Below are 17,806 nucleotides of genomic sequence, written 5' to 3' on the forward strand. Positions count from 1 at the left end.
AATGCGAATATTCTGGCTGTACTATTGTTGTCGGTGAGATCAGTATGTTATATGAACATTATTCCTTAGTCTCTGTGACGTATTAGGAGGATTTTACGACTATTTGCTTTAGATTTCTTACATATAGCTCCTTTAACATAAGAATTCTTGAGTTAAGGCCAAAAACATGTTTGGTGAGGTCAGAGTGACCTTTGGCCACCAAAATCTAGCAAGTTTATTGTCGTGTCCAAGTTAACATTTGTGCCAAATTTGAAAAAATCACCTCAAAATGTTCAGAACACAGCTCTGTGGCTGTGTAAAGCAAACCAGGTCTTGATTAGGAGTAGGCAGCAAGTTGCTGCAGGCGGAGTGGCCGAAGACGTCACATTTCTGCAAGTTTGCGTTCTGCTAGTTTCATGTGTTTGTTAAATTGATCCTTTTGTCTCCCTTTTTGTTGCACTAATGGATAACGAGCATTGTTGTCATTGACCCCAGTAAAATATATCCTTAAATCTGTTGCCTCCGCTGTGTCATGTTTATATCTGATGTGTGATAGGTTGCTAGATCAGTTCATAAGAGGGTAAATGTCCAAAGTTTATCATCATTATCGACATAAATTTTGTTGTGATCTCCTTTCAAAATTGTTTCATCACCAGCCCTGTGTCTTACCTGTTTAAGAACACCATAATGATTAAACTAAACTCTTTGATCTACTGTTAACCATTCATTTGAAGACCCTCGTTAAATGTTGACATTTTAGTAAAACAGTGATCATTAATGTATTTTCTAAAGAGCTTCACCTCTAAATCAATACTGCTTCTGAGGATATGATACTTTAATCTTGGCTGGGGAAAATCAATTTGCCACTCTGACCTCAATTGTCATTTTAGAAATGTGTAACATCAGCTGACGACAGATTAACAGTTTTAAAGACGTACCGAGAGCGTCGTTCCTGTAGCGTGCTGAAGCCGGCAAAGGACTGACTCCGGATTATACCATTGGGCCCTCCGGGGGAGTGGGTGCCGGCCGCCATGATCTCTGGGACGCGGGACGACACTCCTGGAGAAAAGACAGACACAGAAATCCATTACAAACAAATCCACTGACAATATTTAGACGGCATGTGGCGGCTCGAGGATCTGGGTCAGTAATGCATCACGGCTACAACAAAAGCATCCTATGAACTCAATTAACACCCAAACCATGTCAACAGAAAGGTTAATTAGAGTGCAGGGAGAACAGTGCAATGCAGAACAAAGTAGGGACTGTTGGTGAAGCTTGCCATGGTTGATGTGGACGAGCAGCATTCAGAGCCTGCACTAACATGTCTCTACTACTCTGGCCTACCTGTCACCACTCAACTGCAAACATACCTCAACTGTTACTGTTTTACTTCCTCAGGCAGGTGTCACAAAACATGACTCCTGTCACTTTCCGCTCAGTGTTTGTGCATATTTTCTACCTGAACTAAGAGGTCGACCCAAAAAGGCGTTTCATTAGACTGACAGCTGTTTAAAAGCCGCAAATGGAGCACGAGCAGAACTCAATGCATGCTGGGGGATTGCACCACAGATCTGCTGTAGCTTTAAAGCCCACGTTTACCTTCTACAAATCTAATTTATGTGTTTCCAAGAAAAACCAATCCAGGTCGTCCTATGGCTGAGTTATCTAATCAGCCTCTCTTATAGTTAAGACATCTTTTATCACAGTGTCTCTATATTTAGCAGCAGCAGCAGCCTGTCAGATTTTAACCTTTTTTTTAAGCTGATGTGGAATGCAACACGGCTCACATGGACACTTGGGGAACAAGCTGAAAATAGACAAGAGAAACGTCCACGTACAGCTGTCAGATAATGATGTAGCAGAGATGAAGTGCCTGCAGGGAAGAATCCACTGAGATAACTGAATCACAGTGTCAGCTAGCATGTTGAGATTTTGTCCAGATCAGGGTGCTAGTGGCAGCAGGTTGGCATTTAAAACTTAAAGGGCAGTTCAGTGAATATTTAAACTTGTTTGATGACGTGCAAAGCAGTGAATCCTCAATCTGCTGCTCTTTTGTGCCCCAAACTGACGTTATTAAGCAGATCAGGTATCAGCCTATCAATGTAAAAATGTTTATTTTGTCAATGCCTACGTTAACATGCACACCAATATTCCGAATATGACAGTAATTTCCAATTAAGGCATGTGGGATATGCTGATATTCAGAGATTTAATAGCATGATATGGGCACGTACACAGCACATTCTGAATATACATCTCAACTGGAGTTTTAACGAAGTGGGTGTTTTAGCAAAAATGCATGTTTGTCGGTACTGAGCATACGATTTGATAAATGAGACTTGGCTTATACTGCACAAATTTGTTTTGCTGTCAAATGCTGCCCCGATTACTTTAACTCATCAAGAATTTTCTGTTTTTGGATTCTTTACTCAAGATGAAGGCTCGCAAGAAAAACCTGGTGAGTAACCGATACTCAAATGATCATTTCGTGGGTGAAGTATTACCCTAAATAAAATAATTTCACGCAGTAAGGTACACACCAAATCCAAATATGCATCGGTCAAATTCAGAACGAAATAGTGAATCAAGAGAAACCTTGCTGATGCTGATCTCAGTGTGACGACTGTAAACATTGTAGTACTGTATCACTCACAACTGGGCTGAAGGAAAAGTATGGCAAACACACTAACGCCTGGAGGAGAGAGACAGATTTGTCAAATCAAATTAAAGTCCACTGACAAGCAAAGGAATCAGCCTCAGCATTCAGCTCTCCTGTGTGTGCCTGTCCTCCTCACACAAGATAAACGGTCACGCAGCGCTACAAGTGGAACAACTTTGAAAAACCGAGTGACAAGCAAAACGCTGCATTTTTGTGCCACTCTGTTTGTGGGGCCTTGTGTTTGTTTGACCTTGTTTTTTTTCCACTGATCCATCAGTCTGTCTTCAGAGGACAGATTACCTCTGTGTGGTGCTTGTTCTGTCATACAAATGCAAACATGTACACACACACACACACACACACCATCTCCGTCCACAGACACCTCAGTGCTACAAGCGATTGAGCAACCTGATATCCCCTCCTTTGGTGTGTGTGACGGACAGAGAGTCACACAAAGACCCGGCACGGGGCCCGAGGAAAGATTAGAGCCTTGTTTTGCGGCGGGGGGACAATAGGCCAGTGAGACTGATACTGTTCAGGCTATTAATAGCAGCTAGCTCACTTTAACACTGAGGACCCTGATGGCTGTGACTCAGTAAATGAATCATCAGGTCCAATGACTGGATGGATGTTTTGGCTCGAGACAGCGTGTTCTGCTTTGAATGGCTCTATGTAGCTAAAATTATATCTTGTTTTCCTCTACAGACCGGTTGTTTATCTGTGAAAAATTATGTAACATTCTTTGGATTTTATAGTCTTAACACACCTCGTGCAATGCAATATGATTTAAAACAACATCACAACAGAATTAAAGCTGCAGCATGCACTGGGGCGGTTTGCAGCCGAGTGTGAAGCGGTTGGGATGAGAGTCAGCACCTCCAAATCTGAGGCCATGGTTCTCTGCCGGAAAATGGTGGACTGCTCTCTCCAAGTTGGGAGAGAGTTACTGCCTCAACGAGGGAGTTCAAGTATCTCGGGGTCTTGTTCACGAGTGATGGTAGAATGGACCATGAGATGGATGAGTGGTTTGACGGGTCGGTGCAGCGCCTGCATTACTGCAGAAGCTGCACCGGCCCGTCGTGGTGAAGAGGGAGCTGAGCCAGAAGACGAAGCTTTCGATTTACTGCTCCATCTACGTACCAACCCTTACCTATGGTCATGAGCTCTTGGTTGTGACCGAAAGAATGAGATCGCGGATACAAGCGGCCGCGATGAGTTTCCTCCATGTGGCTGGGCTCAGCCTTAGACATAGGATAAGGAGCTTGGACATCCGAAGGGAGCTCGGAGTAGAGCTGCTGCACCTTCGTGTTGAAAGGGGTCAGTTGAGGTGGTTAGAGCATCTGATCAGGATGCCTCTTGTGCACCTCCCACTGGAGGTGTTTCAGGTACGTCCCACTGGTAGGAGGCCCAGAGACAGACCCAGAACACACTGGAGGGATTATATATCTCATCTGGCCTGGGAACACCTTGGGGGATAAGTGGTTGAAAATGGATGGATGGAGCAGAGGCTCGACTCGCTTCGCCTGATTGTCACCACAGTGACTTGCTTGAGACTTGAAGGTTAAGACTTGCATGTGTGACTTCCTCCCAACTCTGAATACAATAATCAATAATAACACTGCATTATCATATTGTCCTGACCTGACCACAGTTGGTGGGAGGCAGAAGAACTTACAGGCGAGCAGCAATTTTCCCAAATGCTCTGAAGCATTTCGGTCCATTTCAGTATCTGGATGCTCAACAGCAGTTTTCTGCCATGCAGTGTTTGTCTCTCTGACTTTCTGACTCACTCTCCTAAAAGAAGAGCAGTGGGCGGCAAATGATACACAGTACATTTTGTTACCTAATGCTTTCTGGGTAATGGACACTGTTCCCTGCACTTCAGCCATTTCCCGAAGATTTCTGGTAGATTTTAGACAAAGGACGAGAGAAATGTTGGACACTTGAAAACTAAAAGCTGTACGTAATGATACCAGATGGTGTAAACTGTTTAGTTTCAAGTCCATTCAACATCCTGATGTTCCCAAATGGTACAAGCAGGTAGTTCTGCCCATGATGAGGGCACAAGGGAATAAAAGTATGCCTTGCTGTCAGCAGAGAAAAGCTGTGAAATAACAGCACTCAGACAGTTCAAACTGGGGAGATGGCTTCATATTTAGAGTTACACGGTGTGCTCACTAAAATCTAATGCCGACTGTGAGGCAGAGCCTGTATGAAACAAACTCAGTGTTTGTTCCACATTCATTTATCAAGGACTCGCCCATCCACTGCTGGATGAATGTGACACTTAGACAAAAAAAAAAATCATCTTCTCTCCCTCAGTAACATCCAGTACCTGCTTTTTAACATCAGCTGTTTGTTTCCAATAAGTCATTTTCCAAGTATACTTGAGTTTTAGACAGTCAGACAAAACAAGACACCAAAGTTAGAGAAAACAGCCTGTTTTAACTCTCCGTATGTGTTTTTGCAGTAGAGATTTTGGCATGAGTGGTATGCTAAACATTCACACTCATGTCCGGGCTTCTGGTTTTTCCCAAAACCTTTCCCAGCCTCAGCAAGCCCCTTCAAAACAAACTCCACATTTAAATCAATGGTCCCCACGACACACACACACACACACACAAACAAAGAGTTGAGTTCAGTCACTGAATCATAAAAACCTTTCCTCTGCACCTCTTAGTGTCACCGCTCATCTCGTCTAAAGAGCCTTTCAGAATGAGAATAACAATGCCAACTCTCGCAGTGTGTTCTGGTTTGGTGCCAGGCGCTAACCCGCGTTGAATACAGCCGCCATTCAGTCCATTCACTGGTCTTTTTTTTTCTGGCGCTCACATGCTAACAGCCTTAAATGCCCCTCGACGAGGTGTGAGTGTGTGTTTCTTTGTGGAATATGTGAACATCGGTTCGATCAGTATGCTGAGCTGCAGCTTGGCAAAGAGCGGACAAATGATACACGGACACACACACAGGTTAGTGAAGGGGGACAAGCGTGAGAGAGCAGGACACCTGATGCAATCTCAATTTGCTGTTCACTCTCTAAGGTCCTTGTGCATTAATGCATTAGTCCCACCCATGACTGTCAGTGTGTGTGTGTGTGTGTGTGTGTGTATGTGTGCTCTGAGTGCTGGGGGGTGAGGGGCAGAATGGATAAGTGCATGAGGGATGAGAGAACGTCTAGGAAGACACAGGAACCTCTTAAATGACCACTACGACCTGCAAGGCGAGGGTCATGTGACTGACGAGGGTTAGCTGAGCTAATCTTATAGTAAGTTTACTGCCACCGTTTGCTGTGAATTAAGGCTGCACGATATGTCTTGTGACAAACAGATATTAAAGTGTATTCAGTTCTTGACTGACGGTTATGAACACTAACTGTACTTGGCATCCTCTCTCCTGTCTACAAATTACTGCCAGTAGACTGACATGCCTTGTTTTTTGTTTTTAGGCACCAGCTCCTATCTAGCAGTCACTTTTCATCTGCACTCATCTTTCTTCAACCATGCAGAGCAGTACAGCAGTACTAGTCTAATAAACCTCACTCAAATGCATGAAGATTCTAACCAATCAGATGATGCCTAACAGCAAGGGCTCGGTCTGATTGGCCAGAGAGTGAACAGCATGGTGCGCATCAGACAAAATAGCCCCTACAAACATGTAATTTAATATATTGTTATTATATTCAATGTGCAGTATCACAGATGTGTTTATTGTGCAGACTAACACTGCAATGACAAGTAAAAAAATATTGTGCAGTCCTACTATCTGACATCGTGAAGAGAGCTGGAAGAAATCTTTTGGGAAATTTAAAGGTCCCACAAAAACTGAAATAACATGGAAGGGATCCTTAAATGTAGTTAGGACTCTACCCGACTCAGAATTCTGTGTCGAATCTAATTTGGCTTTTCGATACTAATGTTCGACTATCTGTTCCTTTTTTTCCCCACACAGAGTTAAAGAGTTTGAACAGATGTTAATGGTTACAATGCGGTTACTAATGTGTGCTAACTACGCTAACAACGAATTGTAAATGTGCAACATTTTTTGCCGACACTATACAGCAAACAACAGCCAGAGACTGTACTTTATAAAGTTGCTGTGAGCTGTAAATTCACCTCGGAGCCTGACCAGTCAAAGCCTCTCTTCCTCCAGGCAGCTGCCTCCATCTCACTCAGACTCACCCCAGGTCTGGGTACCGGAGAGCGGCGTGGAAGTGAGGAGCGCTCACTCTACAGCTAAATCTGGGGACTGCAATGTCCACAGAAGTACAATGCACTCTGACTGAAAACAAATAACCACTGCTTGACTTGAGGAATCTCAGTCGACTGAGGGGTCTGTGACCGATAATTCAATCTTCATCTTTCAGGAGTCAGACCTAAATGTAGTCTTCCAAGATCTAAACAGCTAAAAGCCCTGGTTTGGATGAATATTCATGAAGGATGTAATGTCATATTTTGGAGGGAAGTTGGCTCGTTACAATCTTACAAAACTAAATAGTAGTGAAAGAATAAAGACACAACAGGTCGATTAACAAGTTTTACGATTCACCCTTTGCTGTGTGGAGTTTCACTAATTTTCTAATTATGTTTTGCTCTTCTTTATGGTTTACTTTCGGTGACAGTGCAAGCACACAAGCCAGCAAGGCTCCCAAAAATTTGCACTTTGCAGGTCGTCTTGGGCGGACACTGGACACACAACGGCACCATCACACAACTTTCTTTCTTCAGCACCTAAACAATCACAGATTCAAACATTTGCCAAAGAAACACATAAAATGACTATAATTTTGCCATCTTCCAGATCTTTCTTTCATGTTTGAGAGTTTGTTTTCTGGTGACTCAGAAGTCTGAATTGTTTTTTCCAAACATTTCTCCCACCGAGGTCACCTCCTGTTTTCTCCTCAATGGCAGTATGACTCACTGTCTTCTTCTATTGTTTCTTCTGTCCTCCCCCCTGCTCTACCTCTCACTCTCATTGTTTTCTTTCATACAATCGTATATTGATTGTAAAACATTTTCTCTTTCCATGAAGCACATTGATGACTTAGGTTCTCATTGATTTCTTTTATCAGCAGCTACTTTTTTCTTTTATGAAGTTTGCAGCAAAGAAAGAGTAGATGGAGACGAGGAGACGCAGGTGAGCGAGAGATGAATGCAATGACTCATTATCAGGACTATGTGTGATATACTATTTATTCAGTGTATGTACACAGACTCTGCTACATCTCTTAATTCTTAGCTCTAACAATCACATCAATCATTTCAGCTTCTTCAAGTGTTGCTGCACAAATCGCACTTTGCTCACTATGCCCACCTCACTCTCCTCCTTTATACAGGAGTCTCAACCAAACTCACAGACACACATACCCTCTGCATGTGTGTGTGTTTGTGCCTATTTAATGAGTGTTCATGAGTGTGTATTTATGTGTTTAAAAAAAACAGCGTCAGCTCCTAGTGCATGTTAAGAAAAGGAGCCTAATTCTTAATGTCTTTATAAATTAGCCTCACCATGGCAACAGCAGACAAAATGGGATGAAGTGCGTTACGTAAAACAACGGTTATGAGCCAACTGCCAAGAAGTAGGACACACGCCCTCGTGTTACAGGGCCGAGGCTTTTAAAGCACCAATCCTTCATTTGGAAAAAAGCTGTTTTTATATTCAGATCTTTTACAGATGCTGCTTTAAATGTCATCAAAAGCCTCCTTAAACTGCTTTTCAATGTCCCTTCCTTTCTAATTTTGTCTCTTTGTATGTTAACGTGGCGAGAAGTGCAGATAAAAATAGGAAGCAATTAAAGCATAAGGCAGCCCGGAGATGGGGAGAGATGTGACAGGAGAATAAAAAGATGCAGCAGTCTGGGTGCAAGATACAAACAATCAGGCCTCTGTTGAAACAGAACAAAACCAAGGGATTACAGTGATGACATACTGTTTACATATGACTGGAAATGCTAACATGTTCCAACACACCCTGCAGGTTGCAAGCGCGTGCCTGAAAGCTGTGCAGTTATTCCTTGTGCTGCGCTGAGTCCATATCTGTGTGAACTGGTTCAGGGAGGAGGGGAAGTGCTGGTGCCGCTCCAAACTGGGCTAAAACTGGCTGCAGGCTGCCATCACTGAGCCAAAACACACTACATTGTTTCGTTCTGTCTTTTTGTTTTCCTGTAATCCTGTTCATAACTGAAAACAAGCATGAGGGTATCTGACAGAGCTTCTATTTTCTATTTTTATAGACCTCACAAGTGTCTCAAACTGCATCAAAAAGAAACTAAGGTACCTTCACTTTAGTCTACTTAGCATGCTCATATTAAACTAGAGAACCACTGCATGTAAATCCAAAGTTTCTCTCAAATATTAAAACAAGTTAAGATTTAAGACCTCCAGCAAGACATCCTGAAACTTCAACTCTTTCCAGATTACAGACTGTCTACATAATTCCATGCATGCATAGAGTGCATAAGATTAATTTTGAGATGAAAGGCAGCATGTTTTAATCCCACTCTGATCTCCTGTCCCACTAACCTGTTGACCATTTTGCAAAGAACGTGTTTTAAATCCAAAGTTCCCTGCAGGTAGAGCGTGTGACACTGACAAATCTGCCTGCAGAGCACACACAGGCGCGTAATCACAAGCACAGTTATGTTTATGAAAGGTGACACCAGAACGGTGCACATGCACATGTGAATCTACAGTCCTATACAGCAGTAAGATCGTGATATTGCTTCTTAACCGACTTCAGGATTTGGCCATTTATAGCTACTTTTACAAGTTAAAATGACTGGAGGTGAAGAGAGGCTCATTATCCTCGGTGCTCAAGAGAAGTGCAGGTTACTCCTGACGAGGGAGTGCTTATTCATCCTGACTGAAAGGCTTCTCAAAAAGATGTGCTAAAAGGACAAATAAAGGTGGTGGCGATGAAACACTTTTAATAATAAGGATGGTTCACAGAGTAGTCAGCTCACTGCCTGCAACACACTTTGACTGAGAAGGGATCAAACCTGGAGAAATTTTGATGTGTATATTCATGAAGTTAAAGCTGCTGTTATCAATATGTTTACATTAGTAATGGATTAAATGACAATGTATGCCTGTAGTGACAAACCCAGACGCCCAAGTCTGCAGTTCTCCTCAGCTCTACCGAACATTTTAGCGTCTTTCAGCTCATCGTTTTGACTTTCAGACCCACAACTTTAATGTTTTAGATCCCACTTATCGGTGTGTGTGTTTTTTTGTTTGTTTTTTTGCCGCTCTACAAATCTACCTGCTCAGTGTGCACACGGACACAGTTAGTGACTGAACAGGTGAGCACAGTGAAGCACTTAGCAGCTAAAGAGCCAAATACTTCCCTCAATAGTTAGCTGCTGCTGCGGTAGTGTGAGCTCCACGGCTGAGACTCTTGTGGGTTCGACTGGCCACACTAACACTGTGAGAGGGCTAACTGTTAGCATCACATGGCTAACGTTACATTGCAGTTATCAACGCAGCTGTTTCAGTGGTGGTGTCGCTGTGAGTTTGTTAGGACTGTTAAATGGCTTGGTGTTGGATGATAGCTGCTGCTGCTGCTGTGTTAGCTCGTGCTTACCAGGCAGAAATTGAACTGACCATTTGCCGGGAGGGGAGCGGCTCCCGAAATGACAGCAAAAGAAAGTTGCTGGAGCAGGGAGTCCAGGATCAGACTGTAGCGCAAAAACGATCAAATGCAGGTATGGTTTGACTGGATACGTTCCGAAACGCTTGGGTTGTTTCGGTTGATGTACCTTAAAGGTATCAAGGAACCAATACCCAGCCGGAATGATAATAAAAGTATAATAATAATAATATGTCCGACGTGTGTTTACAGTTTGTTTTTGCTGCTGCCAAGTGGCCCAAAAAAATCTGTTACTGCAGGTTCAGGGGTTTGTTCATTTTTGGTTAAAACATGAAACCCAGAAAACAACCCACCTTCAGTCACCTGACCCTCTGGTTACCAGCATCCAAAACATGCATTCCCACACAAACAGAAGAGGATGTTGTAAAAAACTTGACCAGTTGACACACCCAGACACAGAGGAAGATGTTGTAAATAACTTGACCAGTTGACAGTTAGGAATTCACCAAAAGCTTTGAACCTGAGAAGAGCGACCCAGTTACGGCTGCAGTCACCTACACTGTGTCACATGTAGGGTGATAAATAACATTTTTACACGCTGACTAAAAATGAAGAGTCACCAGTTGAGGTTTCGGCAATACCATCACACAGACAAAACACACAAGAGAGACAATGGGCAGTACAGAAATTTCAACACATCCTGTGTGATGCAGGTATGCGGCGATGATCATGATACCTCAGGTACCAAAAGAATCAATAGCTTGGTCAATAGTCATCTCCGCAGATGTGAACAATGCTTCTCTGTGAGTCACTTTGAATGGCCACAATGGGGGAAAATTCCTGAAGGGACACAAGCGTTTGACAAAAACAACAAACTGACATGTAGCAAAGACAAAGAAACAGATGACTCATCTTTACAAGCTAGCTTGCGCGACCAACCCCAAACAACTGAATCTGTCAGAAGATCTGACTGCTGCATATCAAGAAACTGGAACCATGTACTAATGAAGACAAAAGCACACTGCTCCATTCGGAAATGTGACGATTTATCAAGAAGTTAGTTAAGCCATAAACAGATAAGAGAACAGTTTGACATATTTGCTTTCTTACCAAAACTTAGATTGCTATGATCGATACCCCTCTCATGTCTCTACAGTTAGCTTAGCTTAGCATAAAGACTGGGAACAGGGGGAAACAGCTAGCCTGGTTGTGACAAAAGGTAACAAAATTCACCTTCCAGCACATTAACATGTTATATCTCAATTGTTTTCACGTCCCTGTGGCTTCATATTTACCATAGAGACGCACAGAGCTGCAACGATTAATCAATTAATTGTCAACTATTAAATTAATCACCAACTAATCTGATAATTGGTTGAAAAAGTAAAGTCAAAATTCTCTGATTTCAGCTTCTTAAATGTGAATATTTTATGTTTTCTTTACTTCTATAAGAAAGTAAACTCAATATCTTAAGGTTGTGGACAAACAAGACATCTGAGGACATCATCTTGGGCTTTGGGAAACATTGATTTTTACCATTTTCTGATGTCTCATATACCAAACAACTAATTGATTAATCAAAAAAAAAAAAAAAAAAATCAACATTGAAAATAATTGTTACTTGCAGCTCTAGAAACACTAAAGAGTTAACATTTTTCTATCCAAACCTTGGCCAGACTGGAAATGATACATTTCTCCAGATTACAGTTTGAAATTGAAATTTGTTTTTGTTCATGTATTCACCCTGTGTATCAGGACCTTATCCAAAACTAATCAAGCTGCCTGAAATCCTGACCCACATAATCCAAATCTTCAGATCTCAGACATATTCCCATGGCGAATGATTTACCAAAACACAACCAAAGCTTTATCGGGTCATCATTAAACTATAAATAACATCAACAAGAGTCAGCTGACGTTCACTTCAGTCATCTGATGTGGTTTATTAGCAGACAGATTGGGAACTAGATCTGTTGCAGAGAGGACGCGACTGTTGTGTGAGTGCCAAAGTGTGGGAATCGAACAGGGTCTGTGCAGTGTGTGTGAGAGAGAGCGAGAAAGGAGGCCAGCGCCAGCTTCATCACATGAAAGTCGAGACAGGTCAGAGACGTTGCCAACGAGCGGCGGAAATACACACTCATGCAAACATTAAATCTGAATCTAATTTTCAGATTTGGATTTTAGAGGACAGATAAGCATTTTAGGCCACTGTTGGAATTATGTGTAAACTCAATTAGTACACGTTATTAGTATTCTTAATATTTGTCTTTGAAGACCTCATGTTTAACAAGAACCATAGCTTGTTTCTGACCACCTCTGACATTTCCCCCTGCATTTGAAGGCAACGTCTGCTCTTCACAAACCACTGTGTGTATGCAAAGGTACATTCACATTTCCCCACATATCGTTTAGTTGCCATTAAAGTCACTCAGTTATAATTATAGGTCATCAGTGTCCTGGTGGGGCAGTGCATGCAGGACAAATTAAGGCCAGGATATGAAGTGGCATTTAAATGTACAGATGAGCAGATTAACTGAGGCACGTCTGGACTGAAGTTACATTCAGGCAGCTGCTGCTGACATTTCAGCTGCGGAGAGCAGCGTGTAATCACTTGTGAGAACTGTAAACCATACCAGTAAATGCTGTATCCAGATTAATGGACTCAAAGATTATTTTTATGACATTTAATACATTATTAGACAGTATAGTAGAAAGCAGCAGCAGCAGCAGCAGCTGAGAGACAAGAGCTTTAGGATACGAGCACATGATGTGTCTGCTGCTGACCTGAGTGTCAACACACTGACAACAAAGTCATTAAATGTTGCAGCCAAATAAGGTAGTGCCATGACAACATCATCACCAGAAACTCTGATAACGCTGCACATTCACAGCCGTCCCGTCACCAGGATGATCCACTCAATATCAATGCTGCTTTGCAGGGATTATAAACAAACAATAAAGCGACAGCAGTATCAGACACAGCCTGTCAATCAAACGCACTGATGTCCAGATTTCACTTTATATTTGAAAGCCTGCGGACTAGATTGTTCCTATATAGATTTGTCTAACTGACTCCAGATGGTGACACCATAACACAGCACGCAGCTTCTGAACACAGCATTTTTAACCTGCTGGGAGACGTGAATCTCATTTTTCAAAAGCCTTTGCTGCTGAGCTTATATGACCTTAACAGGCTGGAGGTAGAGCCCATCATGCTTCATCAAGATGTCATGTCAATCTCTATTTGAACAGCAACATAAAGCAACATTATGCATCTTTTTTTAACAGCTCCAACATCATTTAGATGATACACTGACTTGTAATAGGGAGAATGGCGCCTCTTTCATTGCCAGTCTGCACCCTGAACGCCTGTTCTTGCACTATGTAACTTTGTTGAGCCGGTACCATCTCCCAGGAGAAGTGCATAATGCTTTGCAACACTAACACAGCTGTAAGAAGGAGCTAGCTGGGTTTTTTCTTTTTTATTGAAACCTTTAGTCCCACACATCATATACTGTTAAAAAGGTATTAGGGAGTACTACTGCATATGTGAAAAAAGGCCTTTTGTGGCTCAAAGGGAGCTACATCAAGTCTGGTAAATTTCCTTAAGTGATGTCACATGAGTCAGCATCTGTTGGAGCTGAAAACTACAAGTTTGTAGATGGAAAAAATCTGTTAGTGAGCTCATCAGACTTCTGTAGCCCGCTCCTCATCTCTGCTTGAGGCTTTATAAGTCGCTATTATAACATGTCAGAATCTCCAGCTGGGCTCTGAGTTGCATTGTGGGTAATGTAGGCATCAGGTTTGGACAAGGAAGAAAACAGATATCTCTGATTCTGCTGCATCGATTGTGATTTTTTTTTTTACTGTTAATTGTCCATAATATCAGCTTTTACCATCACACAGTAGAGTTAGAGTCTCACAGGCTTGACTGAACAAGTTGAGGAGCTCATTTGTTCCTCAGGCTGTCGACCTATCAATTCAGAGTATAGCCTCTAAGTAGCCTGGGTCAAACACTGAATGTAATCAGTAATGAGTGATACGTTGCACTGCATCCAATTTTCGTAATGTCTGTTGTGATTTGTAGCGTTTGTTGTATGATTTTGTTGCTTGGTTAAATGTTGTTTTGTATTTCTGTGTAGTTATTTAAAACAGTAGATGTCCTGGGACACAGAACACGTAATTCTTTCTGACAATAAAGCAAAATCAAATCTAATCAAAATCAAATCATTGTGAGTCCTCCTTTGGCTGCACTGAGAATATTTTTGCAATGTCACATTGTCAGCAGCCGTGTTCCCGTTAAATTGTCAAGCGAATTCAAAGTAACTTTTGAAATGCACAAAAAAAACCCAACATAAAATGAATGAAAAGTATTTCCATCTATTGGTTTGAGCGAATGAACGAGATGCTGCAAAGCATAGTTCCATTAGAAGCTGACATTACAGGCTACACTTTACACACAGCTGTAATCCACCAGTAAAAAGGGTAGAAGCAGAGATTGCTAACAGGAAACAAAATAAGTTGCTGCGGCCATCTAACCCATCAATGATGAAAAAGGAATCTGGGCAAGTTTTATAGTTCTTTCATGTCCACTAACATTGGCCATGTTTTATACGGTCTGAAGACAAAGACAAATGCATGCAATAATTTTAATGCACGGGAAGACGCCAACAGTGGAAACAGCTGATCAGTCATGTGAGTTAAATGCCCACCACCACAGAATTTATTCAGCAAATGCATTTCCATATCCCATTTATCACATCAACTCTTATTCAACAAAGGATAAAAAACACCTCAAGACAAGTTTTATCGAATTTTGCCGATTTTTTCCAGCCTTTCTAACACAAAATTTCAAAAAGTGCATAAAAATTATGTTTAGAGAAACATGGCTTATGTAGAAAATGCAGTGAACATCACTTATAGCTATTCAAGTACTACAAGGTAAACTTTCTTTCAAGGAAGAAACAAGGTCCTCTCATCTCACTCTCTCTTTTTCTGTCTCTTCTCTTCACAGTGTGCCATGTGCAGCATTATGTGGCTGTCCAACTGATATATGAGCATCCACAGCATTGGAGCCAGCATGAGAACCAGTTTCCCATTTGCTGCTCTTCTTTGATTTGTCCATTACATGTGACCCTGATGAAAAGTGACCACCTATGCTGCAGGAATGCAGTTACCGTACAAACAGGATTTCGCCGGTTATTTTAGCTCCATTTGTTATTTTTAGCAGGAAAAGAAGGACAACATTCTTTTCACTGATAGCTGCTACTGTGATAACACAAGCCCAGAGTGTTGTAGAGCTGTGTGTGAATTAGCCGACCATGGGAAAACAGCCAGCTATTGTCACAGTTCATGACGGGAAGGTGAGCTCCTGGGCTTCAGGACACAGCTGACATGGACTACTGCACCACTGACCATCTCTGAATTCACGATAAAGCAATTAAAGCTGCAACTGTTTATGATTTTTCTGTGACAGCAGCCAAAAAACGTACTATGGCCCACATCCATGATCCACGTGCTTCATGTCTTTTGTTTCTCATGCTTTGTGATTATATCCATTTCATAGTACAGCCTTAAACGCACACAATCCCTCGCCAGCAATGCATTTAACTCTGTAGGTGTGATTTACAAACAGAAGTCACGGAGGATTTCTGTCCCACTCATTCCTCCTGCAGCCCTGACTAAGCCATTACCATAATGTTAACAACAGAATAACAATTTGCCGAGCAGCTGGGAAAAGATACGGCAGAAGCAGGAAAGGAAAAATGAAAGAAAAAGAAACACTTCCACATGTTCCTGAAATGAGCGCTCTCTGGCAGAGAAATACACTGGAGGGGATAATTGTTCCTCCTCTCCCCGAACTGTGTTTTCACAGTTAAATATTTCAACTAACTGTGGAGCTTTTCAGGCTGTTTGAGGTAAAGATGCAGCAGGGAGCCGGGCACTGAGGAGATATTAAGCGCATTTTGAAGCTCTGCAAGCACGGCCACTTGTGAAACATTAGACTGGAAATTAAACACATTATACATCGAAGTTGCGCACAGACATGAGCACCGCCACTACTTAAAAGTTCAAGCAATTAGCGTTGATTATTTCGCTCATGGAAGTAGGCGTAGTTCGACAGAGAGTCAGGATGTGAAAAGAGAAACGGCAAAAACAAACAGCGACAGTACACAGGGTCGGAAAAACAACGGCACAAACGAGGATGATTCAGACACTGATGGAGATATCAAGCAAGTCTGTACATCTGTGGACGATGCTACAGATATGCTGTAGTCCGTTGGCGCCCTTTAAAAAGCAGATCATGATGTGAACTCTTTCACCCGCCTGCTCAGCCTCTCTGCACACACACAGCTGTTTACATACAGCACATACACCGGTAGCAAACATCTGGTCCTGCTGAGTTCTCCTGTATGGATTACAGCCATTCTTTAGTCTTGTTCTTTTATGGCCTGTCAGCTTTTTATCCGCAGTGTAAGATCGAGGCTGAGCAGAAAAGATGAATGTGAGAGAGGGGAGGACACTGCAGAAAAGGTCAAGAGACACTCGAAAACACACACAGTGTTCCCAGTGAGCTGTAGACAAGTAGGTGTAAGTGTTTAGGTACGTGCAGCTGAGAGCCTAATAAAACACACAAAAAGATAAACTGCTCATCTGCAGGATATCTGGGGCTCAGATGATTCGTGTGCAACATAATCCAAGCGTTCAGTAGCCGAACAAATAATTTTGCGCTCCAAAAGTCTTTTATCTACAGGTGTATTCCCTGTATCTAATAATGTGAAAGGTGGAGATGGATCTCCATTTTCCTTTCGGTTTAGAGGCCCTACAAATTCGAAATGGCATTTTTAATATACAACTTTGACCTTTTCTTTATAACACAGGTAAAGAAAGTCATAAAAAAATTCAATCTTCCAGTCTGATCTGACATTTAGGCTGCATTCACACCAAATAAGGTGTTGCGGCGATTAGCTGCAGAGGTGTGCAGCAATGTGGGAGTGTCATTTGTCTCCATTGTGTTCCTCCTGGGGCTAGCATTTAGCATTTAACATCTACTTTAATAACTAGGCCTATCGAAACAGACTGACTATACGTAAAACAAGACGTTACACTTTTGGTCACACAAGCTTCTAACATTTGCGAGCCATGCTGATTGTAGCACAAGTGGAAATACTAATCTAGAGTGCTTCTCAAAGTCAAGGATCCTTCTTTTTGCTGCAGGATGCTGCGCTTTTTTGTTTGTTTGGTCAGCATCCCCTGCGGTCCCAGTCGCTGCAGCCTAGATGCACTACTCACAGTCAAATGAATGGGACTGATGTTTTTGCCGCAACGTCTGATTTGGTGTGAATGGAGCCTTAGCGATCCCACAACATCGTGCAGTACCACATCTAGGGCTGCGTCTAATTATTATTTTCATTATAGATTAAAAAGTTGATCATTTTTATCAATGCCAAATGCCCATCACAAGTTCACAAACCAAAGGTGTTGTCAACCATTTCACATTGATTAATGTAACAGCTAAAAAACAGAAAGTGGCAGGGAACAGCGCTTAACACCTGCATTTAAGAAGCTGAAACCTAAAAA

The 17,806-nt window shown here is 42.1% G+C and overlaps 1 protein-coding gene across 3 annotated transcripts in view; it reads right to left on the reverse strand.

The window, feature by feature from the left end:
* Window positions 1–17,806, reverse strand: part of ripor2 (RHO family interacting cell polarization regulator 2) — a 78,910-nt gene that overhangs the window by 36,179 nt on the left and 24,925 nt on the right. For all 3 annotated transcript variants that reach the window (XM_050033906.1, XM_050033905.1, XM_050033907.1), the window contains exon 2: window positions 918–1,038. In XM_050033906.1, the coding sequence (XP_049889863.1) occupies window positions 918–1,038 (121 nt within the window). The remainder of the gene's footprint in view (window positions 1–917; window positions 1,039–17,806) is intronic.

Source organism: Epinephelus moara, chromosome 22, assembly GCF_006386435.1.
Source record: "Epinephelus moara isolate mb chromosome 22, YSFRI_EMoa_1.0, whole genome shotgun sequence".
Taxonomy (NCBI): domain Eukaryota; kingdom Metazoa; phylum Chordata; class Actinopteri; order Perciformes; family Serranidae; genus Epinephelus; species Epinephelus moara.